This window comes from Hemitrygon akajei, chromosome 3 (assembly GCF_048418815.1).
Source record: "Hemitrygon akajei chromosome 3, sHemAka1.3, whole genome shotgun sequence".
NCBI lineage: Eukaryota > Metazoa > Chordata > Chondrichthyes > Myliobatiformes > Dasyatidae > Hemitrygon > Hemitrygon akajei.
Window position 1 is genome coordinate 406,552 of NC_133126.1, and position 26,932 is coordinate 433,483.

The 26,932-nt window shown below is 37.0% G+C and overlaps 1 protein-coding gene across 2 annotated transcripts in view; it reads left to right on the forward strand.

Annotated features, from left to right (window-relative positions):
• The window catches only part of pomt2 (protein-O-mannosyltransferase 2), a 303,990-nt gene that overhangs the window by 45,708 nt on the left and 231,350 nt on the right, over positions 1–26,932 (forward strand). For both annotated transcript variants that reach the window (XM_073039121.1, XM_073039122.1), the window contains one exon: positions 8,909–9,013. In XM_073039121.1, coding sequence (XP_072895222.1) covers positions 8,909–9,013 — 105 coding nt within the window. The remainder of the gene's footprint in view (positions 1–8,908; positions 9,014–26,932) is intronic.

The following is a 26,932-nucleotide window of genomic DNA, read 5'->3' on the forward strand; positions in this document are numbered from 1 at the left end:
AGATGCAGTTTAATGTGGATAAATGTGAGGTTATCCACTTTGGTGGCAAGAACAGGAAGGCAGATTACTATCTAAATTGAGTCAAGTTAGGAAAAGGGGAAGTACAACGAGATCTAGGTGTTCTTGTACATCAGTCAATGAAAGCAAGCATGCAGGTACAGCAGGTAGTGAAGAAAGCTAATGGCATGCTGGCTTTTATAACAAGAGGAACTGAGTATAGGAGTAAAGAGGTCCTTCTGCAGCTGTACAGGGCCCTGGTGAGATGCCACCTGGAGTATTGTGTGCAGTTTTGGTCTCCAAATTTGAGGAAGGACATTCTTGCTATTGAGGGAGTGCAGCGTAGGTTCACAAGGTTAATTCCCAGGATGGCGGGACTGTCATATGTTGAAAGATTGGAGCAACTGGGCTTGTATACACTGGAATTTAGTAGGATGAGAGGGGATCTGATTGAAACATATAAGATTATTAAGGGACTGGACACACTGGAGGCAGGAAGCATGTTTCTGCTGATGAGTGAGTCCAGAACTAGAGGCCACAGTTTAAGAATAAGGGGTAGGCCATTTAGAACAGAGATGCGGAAAAACTTTTTCACCCAGAGAGTGGTGGATATGTGGAATGCTCTGCCCCAGAAGGCAGTGGAGGCCAAGTCTCTGGATGCATTCAAGAGAAAGTTAGATAGAGCTCTTATAGATAGCGGGGTCAAGGGATATGGGGAGAAGGCAGGAACGGGGTACTGATTGTGTATGATCAGCCATGATCACAGTGAATGGCGGTGCTGGCTAGAAGGGCCGAATGGCCTACTGCTGCACCTACTGTCTATTGTCTATTGACACACCAGGTGCAAAAATGGCTGTCCGGGAGGCTGGGAGACTCCAGGAACCCCTCCCCCACATCTGACACCGAGCTCAGAACACTGGCCTCCTTCCTTCAGAACACATACTTCCTTTCCGCAGTTATCACAAGTAGTCCTACCTCATCTCGTTACCCGCCTAAGCCCGTTGAGGCAAAGCCCTATCACTCTGCTACCCGCTGGATATGGCGGGTCTTCTTTTTAAACTTTTCCCGCTCTAGTGGCTGACGTCATGCGCCTGTGCAGTCTTGCCTGTATATAACCATATAACAATTACAGCACAGAAACAGCCCTTCTCGGCCCTTCTAGTCCGTGCCGAATGCCTACTCTCACCTAATCCCACTGACCTGCACTCAGCCCATAATCCTCTATTCCTTTCCTGTCCATATACCTATCCAATTTTGCTTTAAATGACAATACCGAACCTGCCCCTGCCACTTCTACTGGAAGCTCATTCCACACAGCTACCTCTCTTTGAGTAAAGAAGTTCCCCCTCGTGTTACCCCTAAACTTTTGCCCCCTAAGTCTCAACTCATGTCCTCTTGTTTGAATCTCCCCTACTCTCAATGGAAAAAGCCTATCCACGTCAACTCTATCTATCCCCCTCATAATTTTAAATACCTCTATCAAGTCCCCCCTCAACCTTCTATGCTCCAAAGAATAAAGACCTAACTTGTTCAACCTTTCCCTGTAACTTAGGTGCTGAAACTCAGGTGACATTCTAGTAAATCTCCTCTGTACTCTCTCTATTTTGTTGACATCTTTCTTATAATTTGGTGACCAGAACTGTACACAATACTCCAAATTCAGCCTTACCAATGCCTTGTATAATTTTAACATTACATCCCAACTCCTATACTCAATGCTCTGATTTATAAAGGCCAGCATACCAAAAGCTTTCTTCACCACCCTATCCACATGAGATTCCACCTTCAGGGAACTATGCACCATTATTCCTAGATCACTCTGTTCTACTGCATTCTTCAATGCCCTACCATTTACCATGTATGTCCTATTTGGATTATTCCTACCAAAATGTAGTACCTCACACTTATCAGCATTAAACTCCATCTGCCATCGCTCAGCCCACTCTTCTAACTGACCTAAATCTCTCTGCAAACTTGAAAACCTACTTCATTATCCACAATGCCACCTACCTTAGTATCATCTGCATACTTACTAATCCAATTTGCCACCCCATCACCCAGATCATTAATGTATATGACAAACAACATTGGACCCAGTACAGATCCCTGAGGCACACCACTAGTCACCGGCCTCCAGCTTGACAAACAGTTATCCACCACTACTCTCTGGCATCTCCCATCCAGCCACTGTTGAATCCATTTTACTACTTCAATATTAATACCTAACGATTGAACCTTCCTAACTAACCTTCCATGTGGAACCTTGTCAAAGGCCTTACTGAAGTACATATAGTCAACTTCCAGTGCTTTACCCTCGTCAACTTTCCTTGTAACCTCTTCAAAAATGCAATAAGATTTGTCAAACATGACCTTCCACGCACAAATCCATGTTGACTGTTTAATCAGACCCTGTCTATCCAGATAGTTATATATACCATCTCTAAGAATACTTTCCATTAATTTACCCACTACTGACGTCAAACTGACAGGCCTATAATTGCTAGGTTTACAGCTGCATCACAGCGTAAACCATCTTTGGCGGACAGTGTTCATATCGTAAAGTTTACAAAGATCTGTTTCAAATCCTGTAGATAGCTTACTAAATTTTTATTGAAAAAATTATTGATTCACTATGTCGAATTCAAAAGAAGCAAAGGGCATGAAGTGCAAAAGAACTGCAAATTTGTTTAAAGTTGAATGGCTTAACAAAATAGTAGAAACTGTTACACTGAAAACTTCACATAGATAGAAATTTGCTGTTGACTTTTATAAATAGTCTTTGTGTTCATTCAGAAGAAAGGTTTCCTGAAGATGAGGTACAAGAATGGTCAGCTTTTGATTTCTCCGCCATTGCAGATTGTGACTTCACATTTGGCAATGAACAAATTAATGCCTTATGTCTAAAATATCATAATTGTCTATGTGAAAATACTGTAATAGACAGTTTAATGATTTCAAATTCTCCATGCAAGAAAAAATTAAATCCAAACTGATTTCAAACTTTGCTCAAATGGTGGCATTTGTAATTCAAAATGAACAGTTTTGTGACCTTGCACAGTTGTGATGGACATCGGGGGAACCTTTCTTGTGTCTAATATGGACTGTGACCGAGGTTTTAGCCTAATGAATCAACTCAAAAACAAGCTGAGAGACCGTTTAGGTGAATGTCATTTGCATATGTTAATGATAATCAAAAGCTATCAATTGGATGGAAGTTCTATTAGTCTAGATAGAATTTACAGAAATGGGTAACTGCTAAAGTCAGGAGAGAGAGAAAAAATACCTGAGTGACTTAAGTATGTAGGTTGTTTTGTTACTCTGCAGTTTTATGTCAAATATTTTGTAAACCTACACAAACTGTGCCATGTGTTCATTCAGTGCACACATACTTTTGTCACAGGAAAATAATTTGCACAACATAAGATTTTTGCGCACACTGACTACTAAAAATTAGAGGGAACATTTGTTATAATAATCCAGAATGAGGTTCCCCTGGAATATGATGGTTGTCCATGGTTGTCCGCACCAGCTTGTGGGGGATTGATCCAGAGGCATTGGCCAGGTCAAGCCAGAAAACCATCTGTTCTCCTGCGCCTCTTGAATGAGTTGGGTCACCACTCCTGTATGCTGCAAACACCTGGGCACTCCTAGAGTACCTCCCTTCTGCACAAACATATAGTAGCCATTGCTGGAGCAGAAAGCTGTCAGACGCCTTGCGACTATGCTGAAAACTATCTTTCCTTCAACGCAGCAATAAGATGCTCCTGAACTGGCCAAAGTTCTTGTAGTCTTTCAGGATGCCATCATCAAATTTCCACTGCTCAGCCACTTTTCCTGTCCTCCAGATGACTCTCAGTATCCTCCACAGTTGAGCAGTTGGGATAGTGCTTTACCCAGAATTTCATTTCCAGAATCATCCTTTCCATTGACATCCTTTCTGAGATATAGGGCTCAAAACTGTTGACAGTACTCTTAAGTGCGGCCTGACTAGTGTCTTATAAAGCCTCAGCGTCATCTCTTTGCTGTTATATTCTTTTCCCCCTGAAATAAGAAAAGATAAAACTTTATTTATCCTGAAGGAAACTATTGTTGCAAGGTTGCTAAGTCAGAAATATAAACTTTAAAATACAAATGTAAGCGTTGAGGTAAGAAAAAGAATACAAAATGTGCATTAAAAAGTAATAGTGCAAAATTCAAAATGAAACCATATACTTATATACTTGAGGAGTTGTAGAGTCTTTATAGCCATGGGGAGAAAGGATCTCCGGTGTCATTCAGTGGTACACCTTAGTGGAGTTGGTCTGGTACTAAAGTTGCTCTTCTGTTTGTCCAGTATGTCATGGAGGAGGTGAGAGGGATTGTCCATAATGCTGCGTAGTTTCTGCAGTATCCTCCTCTGTGACACAGCCACCAGGGAATCCAGTTCCACCTCCAGAACAGAACCAGCCTTCCTGATGAGCTTATCAATCTTCTTGGCATCAACTGCTCTCATCCTGCTGCCCCAGCAGACTATAGTGTAGAATAGAATGCTGGCCCAACTGAGCTGGAGAATATCTGCAGCACAATACTGGAGACTTTGAATGACTGGAGCCTCCTCAGGAAGTACAGTTGGCTCTGTCCCTTGTACAGAGTCCCCATATTTTTAGTCCAGTCTGATTTATTGTCCAGGTGAGTTCCCAGGTATTTAGTCCTGGATGACTTCCACATCCGTTTCCTTGATGGAGATGGAAATACAGGGTGTTCTCATCTTCCTGAAGTTCATTACCAATTCCCTTGTCTTAGTGATGTTGAACTGCAGGTGATTTATCCCACACCACTCAACAAAATTGTCCAATACTCTTCTGTACTCAGCCTCTTGACCATAGTGATACAGCCCACAACTGCTGAATCGCCTGAAAACTTCTGTGGGTGGCAGGACTCAGAGTTGTATCTGAAGTCTGAGGTGTAGATGGTGAATAGGAAGGGAGACAGGACAGTCCCCTGAGGTGCCCTGTGCTGCTAACCACAGTATCTGATGCACAGCTCTTTAATCTCACATACTGTGGCTGTCTGGACAGGTAGTTTGTAATCCAGGACATTGTGGAGCATCCACCTGCATCTCTGTGAGCTTGTTCCCTGGTAAAGCTGGTCGTATGGTGTTAAAAATACTGGAGAAATCAAAAGAACATGATTCTCACAGTGCTGCCTGGCTCATCCAGATGGGTATAAGCCCGTTGAAGCAGGAAGATAATGATTTTATAACTTGTGAGGTCAGTGCCACTGGTCTGTAATCACTGGGCATGGTGAGGCATGTCTTCTTGGGTGCTGGAACTAGACAGGATCTTTTCCACAGCATAGCTCCCACTCCAGGCTTAAACTCGGATTAAGATGTATTGAAAGACTACACCCAGCTGAGTAGTACACACCTTGGGCTAATGCCATCTGGGCCCACAGCCTTGCCTGTGTGGTCTGCTGAGCTCTCTCCTTATCTACTCAGCAGTGACAGTCCATGCGTCTATGGTTGTTAGCTCTCTGTTGTCATTGGAGAGAGATGAAGGATGAGGGCTGAGAGGAAGAGGAACTGGGGGGGCGGGTGGATAGCTGTAGAAGGGTAAACAGAAATCTCCTTATCAAACCTGTTGAAAAACCTGTTTAACTCATTGGCCATGTCCCAGTCCCCTTCAATCACCCAGTCTCTAGTCTTTTTGTACCCTGTGATCATTTTCATACCATTCCACACTTCTTTTTTGTTTTGCTGCAGTTTCCTCTCCAGCTTCCTCCTGGAGCAGTTCTTGCTCTAGGCAATCACTTTTCTCAGTTCTCTCTGAACCAGCCTCATCTCCCCCCCCTCCCTTCTGCATATCTGAATGCCATCATCTTTCTGTTCAGTATGGCTTTGTTGTCTTTGGCGGAGGAAGTACAGGAGCCCAGTCGTACACACTCAGCAGTTCAATGCAATACATAATCTAGCAGAGAGAGAAAAAATAATAAATAAAATAAAACATAATAAATAAACAAGTAAATCAAGTATGTATATTGAATAGATTTTTTTAAATGTGCAAAAACAGAAATACTGTATATTTTTTTTTTAAAAAAGTGAGGTAGTGTCCAAAGCTTCAATGTCCATTTAGGAATCGGATGGCAGAGGGGAAGAAATTGTTCCTGAATCGCTGAGTGTGTGCCTTCAAGCTTCTGTATCTCCTACCTGATAGTAACAGTGAGAAAAGAGCATGCCCTGGGTGCTGGAGGTCCTTAATAATGGACGCTGCCTTTCTGAGACACCGCTCCCTTAAGATGTCCTGGATATTTTGCAGGCTAGTGCCCAAGATGGAGAGATGAAGCTGACTAGATTTACAACCCTCTGCAGCTTCTTTTGGTCCTGTGCAATAGCCCTTCCATACCAGACAGTAATGCAGCCTGTCAGAATGCTCTCCACAGTACAACTATAGAAGATTTTGAGTGAATGAAAAGGTTATCAGAATGCCTGGCTGCTCTTGGGCTGTATTCCCTGGAGTTCAGGAGAATGAGGAGGGATCTCAAAGAAACATTCTGAATGTTAAAAGGCCTGAACAGATTAGATATGGCAAAGTTATTTCTAGGGGATTCTAGGACAAGAGGGCATGACTTCATGATTGAAGGACGTCCTTTTAGAACTGAAATGTGGAGAAATTACTTTAGTCAGAGGGTGATAAACCTGTGGAATTTGTTCCCACGAGTGGCATGGAGGCCATGTCATTGGGTGTATTTAAGGCAGAGATAGATAGGTTCTTGATTAGCCAGGGCATAAAGGGTATGGGATGAAAGCAGGGGAGTGGGGATGACTGGAAGAATTGGATCAGCCATAATTGAATGCTGGAGCAGACTCTCTGGGCCCAATGGCCGACTTCTGCTCCTATATCTTACGGACTTATGGTCTTATTCAAGTCGTTTATAAAAATCACAAAGAGCAGGGGTCCCAGTACAGATCCCAGCAGAATACTACTGGTCACCAAACTCCAGGCAGAGTGTAACAAGCATTTTGGATCTGTAGTACTTTTCACTTTTGGAATTCTAACGTGCAATGTTGAATCCTGGTTTTATGTAATCTCATAACAAAAATAGTTTCCCAAATGTAGCTTAATAGCAAGTTGATAATGTTAAATAATTCTGAAGTTTTCTTTAATTCCAAAGCTTTCCAAGTAAAGCTCCAGTCTGTACATTGTGCTGCCATCCTTATTTATCTTTTCCATTTTCTTCAGTGTTTCAATTTCCTTTTATAACATAGACTTGAATCCTGCATCATGTTCAATCTGATTTGACTAGTGTTCATGTATATTTAAAAATCATTATTTTTGACTTGTGTATCTCAAAATATATCTGAGAAATTTATTTGCTTATTAAGAGGAATAGGTAGAGTGGACAGCCAGTGCCTTTTCCCCAAGGCACCACTGCTCAATACAAGAGGACATGGCTTTAAGGTAAGGGGTGGGAAGTTCAATATTGGAGGAAGGTTTTTCACTCAGAGTGGTTGGTGCATGGGTCTGTGGTGGAGGCAGATACACTAGTGAAGTTTAAGAGACTACTAGACAGGTATATGGAGGAATTTAAGGTGAGGGGTTATATGGGAGGCAGGGTTTAATAGACAATAGGTGCAGAAGTAGACCATTCGGCCCTTCGAGCCTGCACCGCCATTCTGAGATCATGGCTGATCATCTACTATCAATACCCGGTTCCTGCCTTGTCCCCATATCCCTTGATTCCCCTATCCATAAGATACCTATTCTAGCTCCTTATTGAAAGCATCCAGAGAATTGGCCTCCACTGCCTTCCGAGGCAGTGCATTCCAGACCCCCACAACTCTCTGGGAGAAGAAGTTTTTCCTTAACTCTGTCCTAAATGACCTACCCCTTATTCTCAAACCATGCCCTCTGGTACTGGACTCTCCCAGCATCTGGAACATATTTCCTGCCTCTATCTTGTCCAATCCCTTAATAATCTTATATGTTGCAATCAGATCCCCTCTCAATCTCCTTAATTCCAGCGTGTACAAGCCCAGTCTCTCTAACCTCTCTGCGTAAGACAGTCCGGACATCCCAGGAATTAACCTCGTGAATCTACGCTGCACTTCCCCTATAGCCAGGATGTCCTTCCTTAACCCTGGAGACCAAAACTGTACACAATACTCCAGGTATGGTCTCACCAGGGCCCTGTACAAATGCAAAAGGATTTCCTTGCTCTTGTACCCAATTCCCTTTGTAATAAAGGCCAACATTCCATTAGCCTTCTTCACTGCCTGCTGCACTTGCTCATTCACCTTCAGTGACTGATGAACAAGGACTCCTAGATCTCTTTGTATTTCTCCCTTACCTAACTCTACACCGTTCAGATAATAATCTGCCTTCCTGTTCTTACTCCCAAAGTGGATTACCTCACACTTATTCACATTAAATGTCATCTGCCAAGTATCTGCCCACTCACTCAGCCTATCCAAGTCACCCTGAATTCTCCTAACATCCTCATCACATGTCACACTGCCACCCAGCTTAGTATCATCAGCAAACTTGCTGAAGTTATTCTCAATGCCTTCATCTAAATCGTTGATGTAAATCGTAAACAGCTGTGGTCCCAATACTGAGCCCTGTGGCACCCCACTAGTCACCACCTGCCATTCCGAGAAACACCCATTCACCGCTACCCTTTGCTTTCTATCTGCCAACCAGTTTTCTATCCATGTCAATATCTTCCCCCCAATGCCATGAGCTCTGATTTTACCCACCAATCTCCTATGTGGGACCTTATTAAGGGTTGGCACAACATTGTGGGCCAAAGGGCCTGTACTGTGCTGTACTGTTCTGTGTTCTAATTGCTTTCCTGACCAGAAGTGATACTTTAAATGTGTCATTTACCCCTGAATTTTTCTGTATGCATTCATTTCTTGTTTTCCTGTTTGCAGATGCTAATTGGATTAGCAGGATATTTGACTGGATATGATGGCACTTTTCCCTTTAAGAAACCCGGAGACAAGTATGAACACCACCATTACTATGGCATGAGAGCGGTAAGGAATGTAGGCTGAACTGATGGCGAGAATGTTCTTAGAATATAGAGGATTCAGATTTATTCATAATGTGTACTTTGAAACATAAAATGAAATGTATCATTTGTTTTAATAACCATCACAACCTAAGGATGTGCTGGGGGCAACTCACAAGAGTTGCCACACATTCTGGCATGAACGTAACAGGCAGAGGGATGAAGGGTGGACGGGTGGCATTGCTAGTCAGGGAAAATGTTACAGCAGTGCTCAGGCAGGACAGATTAGAGGGCTTGTCTACCGAGGCCATATGGGTGGAGCTGAGAAACAGGAAAGGTATGACCACATTAATGGGGTTGTATTATAGACCACCCAATAGTCAGCGAAAATTGGAAAAAAAGTGGAATAAAAGGATCAGCCATGATTGAATGGTGGAGCTGACTTGATGGGCCAGATTACCCAATTCTATTCCTATGTTTTATGGTAAACAGGATCAATAAATTTATGGACTCATGTCACCAGGTTTAGTAATATTTACTACCCCTCAACCATCAGGCTCAAAGCGGATAACATCATTCAACTTCATTTGCCCCGTTACTGCAATGTTCCCACAACTAATGGATTCTCTTTCAAGGACTCTTCATTTCCTGTTCTCGATATTTATTGTTTATTTATTTTTATTATTATTATTATTATTTCTTTCTTTTGTATTTGCACAGCTTATTGTCTTCTGTACTTTGGTTGAATACCTAAGTTGGGCAGTCTTTCAAGATTCTGTTATGGTTATTATTCTATAGATTTATTGAGTATGTCCACAAAAAAGGAATCTCAGGGTTGTATATGGTGACATATTTGTACTTGGTACCTTGAACTTGATGTAGTTTCAAATGCTCCAGAGGAAACAACCCAAGTTTATCCAACCTCTTGCAGATAATATCCTCTAATCGAGGCAACGTCTTGGTCAACCTCTTTTGAACCCTTTCCAAAGCCTCTACATCTTTCCTGTAATGGGTAACCAAAACAATCTTGTATCTAAAATGCAGCTCCTTTCAAAAGGAAGAGGGTCAAAGTGGTACCAGTTGGTTGTCCGTCTGAGTTGGTAACTGAAAATAAACTAGACGGAATAACTTGAATATAACAATATGGTCGAGACATAAAAAGGAGAGAATTCTCGGGGGATGTCACGTGATGACGTAGGATCGAGATGTGGAAATCCAGCTCTCCTGTAAAAAAAACAGTAAAATAATGTTTAAGTGAAGAAAGTTAGTAAATACTTTTTAAAAACTACTTATAAACTATTCAGGATTGTCTTAAGATATGCCTCCTAAACAGAAGCAGAAGAAAGCTACTACTTTGAAGACAACACAAGTTGGAAAAGAATCAAGACCGGTCGCTATGAAAGAGCCTCGGGCTCAACTGTATTTTACTTCTGGTGATACAGAACAGGAAACTGCGGCAACATCAACTGTTTCCAAAAAAAAGAGCAACAGGAATTGCGCATGCATGAAGGAAAGGGCATACGCAAACACAAGCAACCCAAACTACAAATCCCAGCTACGATTGGAACTGAAAGTGAAAGTGAAGATGAGGTGGAATCAGATTCTCTGGATAAATCAGATGAAGATACAAACAAAGAAGAGCAACAGGAAGAGGTTGGAGGTGATGGAGACATAAGAAAAACTTTGGTGCAAATAATGCATGAATTAAAAGCATTAAAAGTAATAAAAGAAGATATTAAAAATATGAAAATTATGTTTGATAAAATGATGAAAAGACAGGACAAAATGGACAAGAAAATTAAAAACTTGGAAGAAACAATGGGAGACACCATTGATAGAGTGAATAAAATGGAAGATAATATTTCTGCCTGGACATCAGAAAGAAAGCAGTTGTTGGAAAAAGTGGATGTGCTTGAAAATTTTAGCAGACAAAACAATATTAAGATTGTTGGACTTAAAGAAGGTATAGAGGGAGAGGATCCAATAAATTTTTTTCAAAAATGGATCCCGGAAATTTTGGAAATGGAAGAAGGAACCCAGTTAATTGAAATTGGAAGGGCCTCAAGTTGATCAAAACCCATGATCAATCTTGATAAAATGCTTAAGATATCAAGATAAAGAAAAGATCCTGAAGGCGGCTGCCCAACGTGCCAGAAAGTGAAATGGGCCATTGATGATAGAAGGGAAAACAGTTCTTTTCTATCCTGATATAAGTTATGACCTTTTGAAGAGAAAGAAGGAATTTAGCCCAGCGAAAAAAGTTTTATGGGAAAAAGGCTATAGATTTATATTGCGCCACCCGGCAACCCTGATAATTTTTTTGGATGACGGAAAAAGAAGATTTTTTACTGATTATCGGGATGCAGAAGAATTCGCACAAGAACTCCCAAATATTCGCTAATTACAGTCAAAGATTTAAAAGTGAAATGGATTAAAGATGAAGATAGGGACAGTGAATGGAACTGATGGATGTTTAAGGACAGAAGAATATTTAAATATATTCTTAATTATATGATACAGGGGGAGAAAGGTTAAAATTTGAGAAATATTAATTGAGAGTAGTGATATTTTTTCTTCTTCTCTTATATATACTTTTTTATGTTACGGGGGAGCTGGGGGAACTTTGGATCGATTGCTACGGGATTCACGTGTGTAATCATGGCGATTGCCATGACCCATACAACGGAGGGGGGTAATGTGTTCTTTTCCATTCACAACATCAGTAGGGGAGTATTTTGTTATTTTTTTCTTTATAATCTATTTTTCTTTTATCTTTCTTTCTTTGCCTGGACAATCGGGGGGGAGACACATAGCAACATGAAGAATTTTAAAAAGATTCCCCAAGGTACTACGAAAGTTAAAAGATTAGGTATTATTATAGATTTGGAGTAACCCTGTTAAAAATAATGACTAATTTACTGAATTTTTAAAGTTTTAATGTTAATGGGCTTAATGGACCGGTGAAAAGAAAAAGAATTTTAACATATATTAAGAAAATGAAAATAGATATAGCTTTTTTTTTACAAGAAACACACTAAACAGAGATAGAACATCAGAAATTAAAGAGAGATTGGATCGGAAATGTTATTGCAGCTTCATTTAACTCAAAGGCAAGGGGAGTTGCAATTTTGGTTAATAGAACTTTACCAATTAAAATACAAAATGTATTAATTGATTCTGCGGGGAGATATGTAATTATACATTGTCAAATTTTTTCAGAACTATGGACTGTTATGAATATTTATGCACCAAATGAAAATGATGTAAAATTTATACAAGAGGCCTTTTTGAATTTGGCTGACGCATATGACAAAATATTAATAGGTGGAGATTTTAATTTTTGTTTAGACCCAGTTTTAGATAGATCAACAAAGGTTGTTACAAAATCAAAAGTAGCAAAATTAACTTTATCATTGATGAAAGATTTAAAGTTGATTGATATATGGAGAAGAATTAATCCAAAAGAAAGAGATTATTCATTTTATTCAAATAGACATAAAACTTATTCAAGGATAGATTTTTTTCTATTATCAACGAATATTCAAGACAGAGTGAAAAATATGGAATATAAAGCAAGAATATTGTTGGATCATTCCCCCTTGATAAAGACAATGATAATGATGGATAAAGAGGAATCGAATTACAGATAGAGATTTAATTGAATATTATTAAAAGGTCAAGATTTTTGTGATTTCATGAAAAAGCAGATTCAGTTTTTTTTTAGATACAAATTTACATTCAGTTGATGATAAATTTATAGTATGGGAAGCAATAAAGGCATATTTGAGAGGTCAGATAATAAGTTATACTTCTAAAATTAAGAAGGAATATATGGTAGAAACAGATCAATTGGAGAAAGAGATTACAAAATTAGAAAAAGAATCTCAAAGATATATGACAGAAGAAAAAAGAAGACAACTTGTTAACAAGAAGTTACAATATAATACACTTCAGACATACCGAACAGGAAAAGCAATTATGAGAACTAAACATATTATGAACTAGGTGAAAGATCACATAAGATTCTTGCTTGGCAGTTAAAAACAGACCAGACTTCCAAAATGATAAATGCAATTAGAACAAGTGTAAATAAAATTACTTATAAACCTTTAGAAATTAATGAAATTTTTAATTTTTTTAATTCTAAACTGTATCAATCAGAATCACAAAATGATAATGTTGAGATAGAAAGGTTTTTATCACAAATAACTCTTCCAAAATTGAATTTGGAAGAACAGAAGGGATTAGATATGCCTTTTACATTAAAAGAGGTCTAAAAAGCTCTAGGATCACTTCAGAGTAATAAATCCCCAGGAGAAGATGGTTTTCCGCCTAAATTTTACAAAAAGTTTAAAGATTTACTAATTCCTCCTTTTATGGAGTTAATACACCAAGCGGAAAGAACGCATAAACTTCCAGAATCTTTTTCAACAGCTATTTTAATAGTATTGCCAAAAAAAGATAATCTTTTAAAGCCAACATCATATAGACCTATTTCTTTGTTGAACACCGACTATAAAATAATAGCAAAAATTTTATCTAATAGATTATCTAAATACTTACCAAAATTATTACATATGGATCAAACAGGATTTATCAAAAATAGAGAATCAGCAGATAATGTAACTCGGTTACTTAGTATAATTCATCTGGCACAAAAGAGGGAGGAAATGAGTGTGGCATTGCTTTGGATGCAGAAAAAGCATTTGATAGATTGGAATGGGATTTTTTATTTAAGGTATTGGAAAAGTATGGGTTAGGAAAATCTTTTATAAAATGGATTAAAACCTTAAATACTAATCCCAAAGCTAAAGTAATGACAAATGGTCAAATTTCAACATCATTTCAGTTAACAAGGTCAACTAGACAAGGTTGTCCATTATCACCTGCTTTATTTGTGTTGGCGATAGAATCATTAGCTGAATTAATTAGAACAGACCCAGATATTATGGGTTTCAGAGTAAACCAGGAGGAATATAAGATTAATTTATTTGCTGACGATGTTTTGCTTTATTTAACAAACCCATTGTATTTGCTGTGTAAATTATCTTCTGGATTGGAAGAATATGGGAAAATATTGAGATAAAAGTGAAATTCTACCCCTTACTAAAGGAGATTATAGTCAATGTCAATTAATAACTCAATTTAGATGGCCGATAAATGGTATAAAATATTTAGGTATAAGAGTTGATAAAGATATAAAGAACTTATATAAATTAAATTATTTACCATTATTGAAAAAAATTCAAGAAGATCTTGATAAATGGATGATGTTACCAATAACATTAGTAGGCAGAGTAAATGCTGTAAAAATGAATGTATTCCCTAGATTACAATATTTATTCCAAACACTACCAATATAATTACCGCAGAAGTTTTTTCAAGAGTTAAATAAATGTGTGAGGAAGTTCCTTTGGAAAGGTAAGATGTCAAGAATATCGTTGGAAAAATTGACATGGAAATTTGACCTAGGAGGGTTACAACTTCCAAACTTTAAAAATTATTATAAAACAAATCAACTTAGATTTATTGCATCTTTTTCTGATGAAGATAAACCGGCATGGATTAGAATAGAACTAGATAAAATAGGAGAAAATATACCAGAAGATTTTATATATAAGTGGGAATCTAAATGGATACGGGAAAAGAAAGAATCTCCTATATTAAAACATTTGATTGATTTATGGAATAAGATAAATGTTGATGATGAGATAAAGAAATCTTTATTAGCAAAGAGACCTTTAATTCAAAATAAACATTCCTTTTACAATGGATAACCAACTTTTATAAACTGGTTTCAAAAAGGGATTAGATATATAGGAGATTGTTTTGAAGGAAGTATATTAATGTCATTTGATCAATTAAAGAATAAATATTAAATATCAAACAACACTCTTTTTTGTTATTTCCAATTAAGGGCTTATTTAAGAGATAAATTGGGTCAAACAATGTTATTGCCGAAACCTAATGAAATAGAAATTTTAATTCAAAAAGGAAAAATTTAAAAAATTATTTTTTGTATGTATATAGTTTGATTCAAAAGCAGGCAATTAAACAAGGAATTCATAAGTCAAGACAAAAATGGGAAACTGATTTGAATATTAAAATTGAAGAAACAAATTGGTCAAGACTTATGTCTTGACAGTATGACAAATACAATAAATGTCCGGCTAAGAGTAGTGCAATATAATTTTTTACATCAATTATATATTACACCACAAAAAATAAATAAATTAAACCCAAATTTATCTGATCAATGCTTCCGATGTAATCAAGAAATCGGTACTTTTTTACACTCTACTTGGTCTTGTTTTAAAATTCAACATTTTTTGGACAAATTTAAGAGTTTTACTGGAACAAATTATTTGAATACAACTTCCACATAATCCAACGTTATTTTTACTAGGTGATATTGAAGGGATAAAATCAAAATCCAAATTGAATAAATATCAGAAAGAATTCATAAAAATTGCATTGGCAGTAGCCAAAAAGGCTATTGCAGTTACTTGGAAATCGAATTCATACTTAAGTATAGATCATGGGAAGAATGAAATTTTTAGCTGCATTCCACTTGAAAAAATTACTTATAATTTAAGAGATAAATATGAAATATTTCTGAAAATTTGGTGCCCTTATTTACAAAAGATAGGATTAAATATATAGGTGCTCCGAAGATAAAATTATTGGTTATCTGGGGAAAGAAATAAATATACATATTAAAGCTATTATGAACTCCATGGAGCATGTGGGGATCTTCCGATATCCAGGCATTCTTTCTTTCTTTCTTTTTACTTTCTTTCTTTTTTCTTCTCTTTTTTTTTCTATAGGGATATGTTAGGGAGGAGGGGTTAAGGGGAGGGGGGAAGGGTTGACAATTTTTTTTCTTTCTGTAACCTATTTGAAAATTCAATAAAAAAAATGAGAGAATTCTCTATGATTATTCACACTGCGGAGGGCCCTCTAACACAGGGTGAAGATAGAGGTATTCCCTCTGAACTGAGGTGGGTTGGTGCTCAGGCCTCATTGTTGGAAGTCGGGAAAAATTTTCAAATGTTATTTGTTCAAAAATGTCTAGGGTGTCGTTGTATGTTTTGGTTTATTGTTGAGAAGGGATTGCTTACTGTTTGGTTAGAAAAGGAGAGTGTATTTTTATTAGAGAAAAATGCAAACTGCACTGGTAAAAATTATTTCCTATAATGTTAATGGGGTTTTGAATCTAATTAAGAGAAATAAGATTATGTCTAAATTGAAAAAAAGAGAGGGCACAAATAGTTTTCCTTCAGGAAACACACATGAGCCAATCCGAACATGTAAAATTAAAAAGAATGGGTTTTAAACATGTATTTTATTCATCATATAAATTGAGCCACAAGAGAGGGGTAGTAACTTTAATATCAAGTGCTCTTAATTATGAACATATTTCAGAGACTAAAGATAAGGATGGACGATTTGTAAAAATTACAGGAAGAATAGAAGATACAGAAATAACATTGCTGAGTGTTTATGCTCCAGCAAGTTCTGAATAGTCATTCTATAGGCACATTTTTGACCTAATGGTCAATTTTCAAGGGGTAGTAATCTGTGGAGGGGATTTTAATATTAGGTTAAATTCTGCATTAGATTCTTCAAGAATAGTCACTCAAAATAAACCTTTGACTAGGAAAGTGAATTCATTGATGGAGGAGTTGGGAATTATAGATGTGTGGAGGGAATTACACCCCACTAGTAAAGATTATACACATTACTCTTTCCGTCATTCAGCTTATTCAAGGATAGACTATTTTTTATATTTAACATAGATAGACTCAGGATAAAAGACTGTAATATTGCAACAATTGATTTGATGGATCATAGCCCAGTCTCTATGTCCCTAATCCTGGAAAGGACAATGAGGAAAACACTATGGAGGTTAAATTCACATGTACTCAATAATCCGGAAGTAATGGAGAGATTAAGGGGAGATATTAAAGAATACCTAGACCTTAATGACATGGGGGAAACATCACCAGTGATCTTATGGGATGCATCAAAAGCTGTACTGAGAGGAAAAATTATTTTCATGACCACTCACATGAAAAAATTCAATGTGCAAAAATTAGCAGACCTTCAAGGAAAATTAAAACAACTTCAAGTTGCAGATAGCAATAAAATTAATCCTAATTTAAAACAGGAAATTAAGAAATTGCAAAGTGAAATTGATGATATTTATACATTGGAAACTCAAAGAAATTTTCTTTACTTGAGACAAAAGAATTATGAAGTAGGAGGTAAATCAGCTAGATTATTAGCATATAAGTTACATAAACAACAAGCAGATAATACAATTTACAAAATAAAGAATCCAAAGACAAAGCTGGTAGAGAGCACAATAAGGAAAATTCAAGAGAGTTTTGAAACATATTATCGAGAACAGTACTCTGAACCCCGGGCCTCAAATGAGCCCTATATAGACACCTTACTGAATTCTTTAGATCTACCCAAGCTCACAGATTTACAAAACAAATGCCTATTAGAACCAGTAACTGTCAAAGAACTGAACGTGGCCATCTCCAGATTAAAGACCGGAAAGTCTCCAGGTTCTGATGGGTTTACCTCAGAGTGGTACAAATCGCTGAAGTCACAGTTAGTCCCATTGCTACTTAACACCTTTAATTGGATATTACAGAGAGGAGAAATTCCACCTTCCTGGAGAGAAGCGATTATTTCAGTTATTCTAAAAGAGGGTAAAGATAAACGAGAATGTGGCAATTACCGGCCAGTCAGCATTCTTAATGTGGATTACAAATTATTTACATCTATATTAGCGTGCAGACTGGAAAAGTTTTTACCTGGCCTCATCCACTTAGACCAGACTGGATTTATTCAACAAAGACAAACTCAGGACAACATAAGGAGAATTTTACACATACTAGAACAGGTTACTAAGAGTGGGACAGAGACAACGATAGTGGGGCTAGACTGTTATGAGTGATGAACAGACCTGATGGACAATGGGGTGAAGAGTTAACCATCCCCCTGAGAAACACAAACTATTACTGTTGCTATGCTGACCATGAGAAAGAGAGACGGAAAAACAAGCAAGAACATCGGCGACAGATAAGAGAGAGGGGGAAATTACTGATTAACCGTATTGTGATTCCTTTTTGAATTGTTTACTGTTTCGCTGCAAGGACAATAGTTTGCTCATAAGCATTCCTCAGTGGACTGAAGGAGTGGCCTTATTTGATGGACACAGTCATTCAGGAGTGATGGATTGCTGAGACCCCGTGAGTAGGGTTAAAAGACAGGTCTGGAGAGACACCCTCCAGATACGCCAGTGGACACTGATTGAGTGTTGGAACCCACACGAAGGGTGGGGGCTTCGAAGACCGAACCAGGAGATCGGTCAGTAAAGTTCACAGTGTTAAAGCAGGGCCGGTGGGGACTTGTGTGTGTGTCCACTCATGCCAGAGTGACGAGTCCACCACAGAAGAACGGTCTAGCAGAAGGACGGAGAGGTCATAACTGAATGACCACACCGATACGACGGATTAAGAAAGCAAAGGAAGGTTTGCCTGACTGTAGCTGTTACATCTCGCTTGCTCGCTCTCTCTCTCTCCAACGATTACAATACAACAACCATAACTACATCAGCACTCATGAACTGAACTGAACTTTATACTTTTCTATGACATTTTATTTACCCCTAGACATCGATAGAGCTTGTTTATTATTGATTATTATTATTCCTACACTTTTAGGTTTATTACTGCTAACTTGTTTTATATGTATATTTGCATTATTGATATGGTTTTTGCTTATTTTTATTAATAAACACCTTTAGTTTGGTACCACCAGACTCCAACGAATTCTTCTTTCTCTGCTGGTTAGACACCCAGTTACGGGGTATGTAACAAGATGCTGAGAAAGTTTTTGATTCAGTTAGTTGGGCATTCCTATATAGAGTGTTAGGAAGATTTGGCTTTCATGAAAAGTTCATTAAAGTAATCCAGACTTTATATGACTGTCCCACAGCTCGAATTATGATAAATGGGGTCCTGTCTGACTCTTTTATTTTAGAGAGAGAGGAACTAGACAGGAATGCCCAATTTCTTCTCTCCTTTTTGCGTTATACATTGAACCGCTTGCCCAACTAATAAGACAGAGTGAAATTGTAAAAGGTGTTAAGGTGGCAGGGATTGAACAGAAAGTGGCGTTATTCACAGATGATGTTTTAGTCTATCTGAGTGAACCAGAAAAATCATTTATAGGATTGTTTACACTGTTGGATGAGTTTGGGAAAGTATCAGGTTATAAAATAAATGTAAAGAAAACGCAGGTTATGTCCCTGAATTATACAGTATCCAAAAAACTGCAGGATACATATGATCTTGAGTGGGAAGCTAAATCATTAAAATATTTAGGAATAACCCTGTCAAAGGATCTTTCAATGTTATCACAGGTAAATTATGGGCCATTAATTTCAAAGATAAAAGCAGATATACATAGATGGAATTTTATACCCTTTTTAAGTTTAAATTCAAGGATAAATACTATAAAAATTAATATTCTCCCTCGGTTACTCTATCTTTTCCAGACTTTACCTGTAGAGGTGGACGATAATCAATTCAGGGAATGGGACAGATGGATTTCCCGCTTTATCTGGCAAGGAAAGAAATCTAGAATTCGATTTAACACCTTACATTTAGGGAAGGAGGGAGGAGGAGTGGCACTTCCTTGCTTGAGAAATTACTTCTATGCCTCACAGATAACCCCTCTGTTATACTGGTGTAATAAGGAATATAAGGCTAGATGGGAGGAAATAGAATTTGGATTGATTGACAGTTTTCCTCTGCAGGCCTCAATAGCAGACAAAAGATTGATAGCCCAATTGGAAAAGTCTAAAAACAGCTGAATAAATCTTACATTAAAAGTATGGCAGAAGGTGGCTAATTCATGTGGAATTAATAACATGTTAAAACTTTTTAGATGGTGTGCATATGATACCGAATTTCTTCCCAACAGAGTAGATAAAAGATTTGAACTATGGATAAAGAAAGGTCTTACAACCGATCTTTCATTTACACAGAAATGGGTATTACAAAGTTTCCAATCCTTACAGGACAAACATGGCCTAGAACATAATGACTTTTTTAGGTACCTTCAAATACGACATTATGTTAACTGGAGTGGTAGATATACAAATTTATCAACAGTAGAATTAGAATTTTTCAAGATTCTGAATTCGGCTTACAGTTCAATGCCAAGTAAATCAATTTCTCCAAGAAACTCATGTGAGGAAGGAGGACAACTATCGCTTTTTTAGGTTTTGGCGGGGTCAACAGTATAATTCGAATTCGAATGCCAAAGTAAAGGGAGTTTCAGTTTTTATTGACTCTTCTATTGCATTTGTCCAACATGATATCTTTTCGGATCCGAATGGTAGATTTTTGTTAATTGCGGGTTTACTTTTTAATAAAAAGGTTGCTATGGTTAATGTTTATGCTCCAAATGTGGATTGTCCTGATTTTTTTAAGTCCTTATTTACTTCTTTACCTAATTTAAATGAATATAAGTTAATAATGGGTGGTGATTTTAATTGTTGTTTAAATCCTTTGATGGACAAATCTATATCTACTCAGACTGTACCCAATAAGTCGGCCACTTGTATCAACTCTTTCTTGACTGATAATGGAATTTTTGATATTTGGAGATTTCGGCATCCTAAGGACAAAGAGTTTTCTTTTTTCTCACATGTTTATCATTCTTATTCGAGAATTGATTATTTTTGTATTGACTCTTGTTTGATTCCTTCGGTAAATGGTTGTTATTATGATATTATAGCTATTTCTGATCATGCTCCATTAAAACTTTCTATTAAATTTATGGACACAGTTCCTAATGCTAGACAATGGCGATCTGATTCTACCCTATTGCAAGATCCGGACTTTATTAAATTTATGAATGAACAGATCGATTTCTTCTTCTCAACCAACTCCACGGAAGATATTTCTTATGGAACACTTTGGGACACTTTTAAAGCATATATACGTGGACAGATTATTTCTTACTCTGTTGGTCTGAGAAAACGCATAATGAAGGAAGCTCTTTTATTGGTTGATAAAATTAAAGAGATTGACAAGAAATATTTGATTACTCCTAGTAAGGAGCTTTACAAACAAAGGGTTGAACTTCAAACAGAATATAGCTTATTACTTACATCTTCGATTGAAAATCAACTGATGAAGTCCAGATCTGATTTTTATATACATAGTGATAAATTGGGTAAACTGCTAGCTAGTCAATTGAAGAATGCTTTGGTTAAACGTCAAATTACTAAGATCCGTCAGCAAAATGGGGATTTGACAATTAACCATGATGAGATAAATAAATCATTTCAAGATTTTTATACTTCCCTGTATCATTCTGAATTTCCTCAGGATTGTAGTACCATGTGTGATTTTCTTGGGAAATTGAATTTCCCAAGATTATCACCAGATGATCTTTCAATATTGGAAACTCCTATGACTGATGCAGAAATCAAAGGGGTTATTTCCTCCATGAATTCAGGGAAAGCACCTGGTCCGGATGGGTATACAGCAGAATTTTAAAAATGTTTTTCCGCTACTCTCTCTCCTTGGTTATACAGGGTTTTTGAAGAAGCAATTAGATTGGGCAATTTGCCACAATCTTTTTATAGAGCTTCTATTTCTTTAATATTGAAGAAAGATAAAGACCCTACTGATTGTGCATCCTATAGACCAATATCCTTACTGAATGTAGATTCCAAGATTTTTTCCAAGTTACTTGCATCCAGGTTGGAGAAGGTATTACCCCAAATTATTTCAGAGGATCAAACCGGTTTTATTAAAAATCGTTATTCTTTTTTTAATGTTAGGAGGTTATTGAATATTGTGTATACTCCTTCACATAATATTTCAGAATGTGTTATTTCATTAGATGCGGAGAAAGCATTTGATAGAGTTGAATGGCCATACTTATTTAATGTGTTGGAGAAGTTTAATTTTAGTCTGACATTCATTTCCTGGATTAAACTGATTTATCATACCCCAGTAGCCTCGGTGTTTACTAATAATCAAAGATCTCCCTTTTTTTGTTTATTTCGGGGCACTAGACAAGGCTGTCCTCTTAGTCCACTATTATTTGATATTGCTTTAGAACCCTTGGCAATTGCTATCAGAGAATCACAGGATATTCTTGGTATTAATCGTGGGACAGATATTCATAAGTTATCTTTGTATGCAGATGATTTATTATTATTTATTTCCAATCCTGAGAAATCCATTCCTGTAGTTTTATCATTGTTGGTTCAATTTAGTGATTTTTCTGGGTATAAGTTAAATCTTAATAAGAGTGAATTGTTTCCTTTAAATAGACAGGTCCCAATTTATGGAAACTTACCTTTTAAATTAGTTAATGACTCTTTTATTTACTTAGGGATTAAAATCACAAAAAAACCATAAAGACTTATTTAAGGTTAATTTTGTACTCTTAATTGATCAGATTAAATGCTTGTTTACTAAGTGGTCACCATTATCTTTATCTCTGATAGGTCGGATTAACACTATTAAGATGGTTATTTTACCTAAGTTCTTATATATTTTTCAAGCAGTACCAATTTTTATTCCAAAATCTTTTTTTACTAATGTTGATTCAAAGATTTCCTCATATATTTGGCAGAATAAAAATCCTAGGTTAGGTAAAATATACTTACAGAAGGCAAAGAAGGAAGGTGGATTAGCATTGCCTAATTTTAGATTTTATTATTGGGCAGTTAATATCAGATATTTGATATGTTGGTTGAAAGATTGGGATGGATCTTTTAGCCCTCATTGGGTGAGCCTGGAAATTAAATCGGTACCAGGTTTTGCACTGGGTTCTATTTTGGGGACTTCTCTCCCTTTTGCTCTTTCTAAATTGCCGAAACGAATTGATAACCCGATAGTTAAACATACTTTACGTATATGGTTTCAATTTCGGAAATTTTTTGGGTTGACTCAGTTTGTTTTAAATATTCCTATTGTATCCAATTGTTTTTTCCACCCTTCAATTATAGACCAAGCTTATTTGGCTTGGAAGACTAAAGGATTACTACGATTTTCTGATTTATTTTTGGATAATTGTTTTATGTCTTTTGAGCAGTTATCTAATAAATATAATTTACCTAGATTTCATTTTTTTAGATATTTACAGATTAGGAATTTTTTAAATACTGTACTTCCTACTTTTCCAAACTTTGTGTCTTCAGGCATTTTGGAGAATTTATTTGAATTAAACCCCTTTCAGAAAGGGCTTATATCAAAACTTTATAATATAATTATGAAGATACGTTCAGAGCCCCTTTATAAGACAAAAAATGATTGGGAAAGAGAGCTCAACCTTATTATTCCTATTGAGAATTGGGATAAAATTCTTCAATTAGTTAATACATCATCTATATGTGCTAAACATTCATTAATACAGTTTAAGGTTGTACACAGGGCTCATATGTCCAAGGATAAATTGGCTCATTTTTATTCCTATATAAATCCTATTTGTGATAGATGTCAATCTGAAATAGCGTCTTTAACTCATGTTCTGGTCGTGTCCGCTTTTGAAAAAATATTGGAAAGATATTTTTGATATTATCTCTGCGGTATTGAACATTGATTTACAACCCCATCCTATTACCGCAATTTTTGGTTTACCAATGATGGACTCACTTCATTTATCTTCTTCCGCTTGTCGAATGATTGCATTTCTTACACTAATGGCTAGAAGATCTATTTTGTTGAATTGGAAGGAAATTAATAATCCTACTGTATTTCATTGGTTTTCTCAAACTATGTTATGTTTAAATTTAGAAAAAATTAGAAGTGGTGTATTTGACACTTCTACTAAATTTGAAAAGATATGGAGACCATTTATTCAATATTTTCATATGATGTAATAGGACCCTGTTCCAGGCCTATTTGATTTTCCAGTTTTGATTTCATATATGTCATGAGGATCGGAGTTGACGACACTGATGATTTTGTATTTTTGTGAGATATTATAAACAGCCCTTTTTTTTCTCTTTTTTATTTTTTCTTTTATTTTTTTGTTTTTTTCTTCTATTATTAGATTTTTAGATTACCGTAGATTCCGGATTATAAGCCGCTACTTTTTTCCCACGCTTTGAACAGCTTTGAACACTGCGGCCTTTACTACGGTGCGGCTAATGCATGTTTTTTTTTCATGCCGCCAAAAACATTTTGCCTCGTAACAGTAGACCAATAAAATTGATGAGTAGTTCACAGAGGTCCAATGAAATTGTACGATAAATCAAGCGCACTTTCACAATTAAATTATTGTAAATCAGTCATTTGTACTCACCCTCATCAACATGGAAAACACTCGAAGAAAAGCATTGTGCTGCCTTTATGGCAGTTATTTAGTTTATAATATTTTCGCTTAGTAATTCATTTGTTAGTATTTTCTAGTTAAAGTTAGAAGTGTTTTAAGTATATTTGTTTTCTGTACTACATCCCGGAATGCTATGACGTCACATCCGGTTTCGCCGCGTCTTGTGGGAAAATACCGGTTTGCGATAAACGGAAAGGAGGGGGCGAGCGCATTAGACCCGAGCGAAAACGCTGCTTTTAAGTTAAAGGCGATCAATAACTTTTCCTGGTAGGCTGCAGTATATATTTTTTTACCAGTCGTTAGGAGATATTGGAATGTTGTTCGTGCACTGTTCAGTAAAAAAGTATACGCAACGTAATTTGTGTGTTACCGATACGTATGTATATTTAAAAGTAACCGTGTTACAGGCACGGTTCGAAAAAAAGCATTTGCAATATGTATTTGTTTATGTTACCATACGGATTTAATTAAAAGTTAAAAAATCCTCATGTGTAATATCTTTCTGTGTAAATATCTCATATTACAACGTGGGACACCTGCGGCTTAAAATCCGGTGCGGCTTGTACAAGTACAAAATTGATTTTCTTTCTAAAATTAGAGCCTGCGACTTTTAATCAGGTGCGCTCTGTAGTCCGGAATCTACGGTAGTTTTTTTTGCATAATGATATTTTTTTCTTTTTTCCTTTTTCTTATTTCTTTTTATTTTATATTATGATACACCTAGGTTTGCCTTGTCTGTATATTGTATCATTTACGATGTGGGAATACTTATTTATACTGTAATCATTGTTCTTGTAATCTTTTATAGTTAGTTGAAATATATACGTTTGTAATCCCATTATCTATGTACCAATTTTATTTTGTTGTTATTAATAATGATAATAAAAAGATGGAAAAAGAAAGAAATCAATTTCTCGATTATGCAATGTACTCTTACATGCTAAAAATGAAAACACATTGTATATTAAAGAGAAGTGGGAGAAAGAAGCAGGGTTGGTACTTACAGAGGAGGTTTGGGGGAAAATATGCAGCTTTCAGTGGTCTTCGACTAACTCTTTGATTTGGAGAGAACATTGTTGGAAAAATATTATAAGATACTTCAAGACCCCATATCAGGAAAAATATAAAGACATAAATGTGACGTGTTGGAGAAGGTGTGGCTCCAAGGAGGCAAATCATTTCCATATTTTCTGGGATTGCCCTAAATTAAGTTTGTATTGGAAAGGTATTCATAGAACTTTAGGTCAGGTATTTAAGACCCAGTTACCTCTGAACTTTGAGACGCTCTATTTGGGACATGTACTGTTTTTGGATCAGAACTTAGAACATAGAATAGTATAGCACATTACAGGCCCTTCGGCCCACAATGCTGTACAGACCCTCAAACACTGCCTCCCATATAACCCCTCACCTTAAATTCCTCCATATACCTGTCTAGTAGTCTCTTAAACTTCACTAGTGTGTCTGTCTCCACCACTGACTCAGGCAGTGCATTCCATGCACCAACCACTCTCTGAGTGAAAAACCTTCCTCTAATATCCCCCTTGAACATCCCTCCCCTTACCTTAAAGCCATGTCCTCTTGTACTGAGCAGTGGTGCCCTGGGAAAGAGGCACTGGCTGTCCACTCTGTCTATTCCTCTTAATATCTTGTACACCTCTATCATGTCTCCTCTCATCCTCCTTCTCTCCAAAGAGTAAAGCCCAAGCTCCCTTAATCTCTGATCATAATGCATACACTCTGAACCAGGCAGCATCCTGGTAAATCTCCTCTGTACCCTTTCCAATGCTTCAACATCCTTCCTATAGTGAGGCGACCAGAACTGGACACAGTACTCCAAGTGTAGCCTAACTAGAGTTTTATAGAGCTGCATCATTACATCGCGTCTCTTAAACTCTATCCCTCGACTTATGAAAGCTAACACTCCATAAGCTTTCTTAACTACCCTATCTACCTGTGAGGCAACTTTCAGGTATCTGTGGATATGTACCCCCAGATCCCTCTGCTCCTCCACATTCCCAAGTATCCTGCCATTTACTTTGTACTCTGCCTTGGAGTTTGTCCTTCTAAAGTGTACCACCTCGCACTTCTCCGGGTTGCACTCCATCTGCCACTGCTCAGCCCACTTCTGCATCCTATCAATGTCTCTCTGCAATCTTTGACAATCCTCTACACTATCTACAACACCACTAATCTTTGTGTCATCTGCAAACTTGCCAACCCACCCTTCTACCTCCACATCCAGATCGTTAATAAAAATCACGAAAAGAGGTCCCAGAACAGATCCTTGTGGGACACCACTAGTCACAACCCTCCAATCTGAATGTACTCCCTCCACCACGACCCTCTGCCGGCAAGCCAATTCTGAATCCACCTGGCCAAACTTCCCTGGATCCCATGCCTTCTGAATTTCTGAATAAGCCTACCATATGAAACCTTAAGAAAGACTTAAAGTTGAAGAAAGAGTTGAAGAAAGACTTGAAGTTGCTACAGGTCCTCTTAGCGGCAAGTAAGAAATCAATCACCAGAAAGTGGCTAAATCCAATATCACCTACATTAG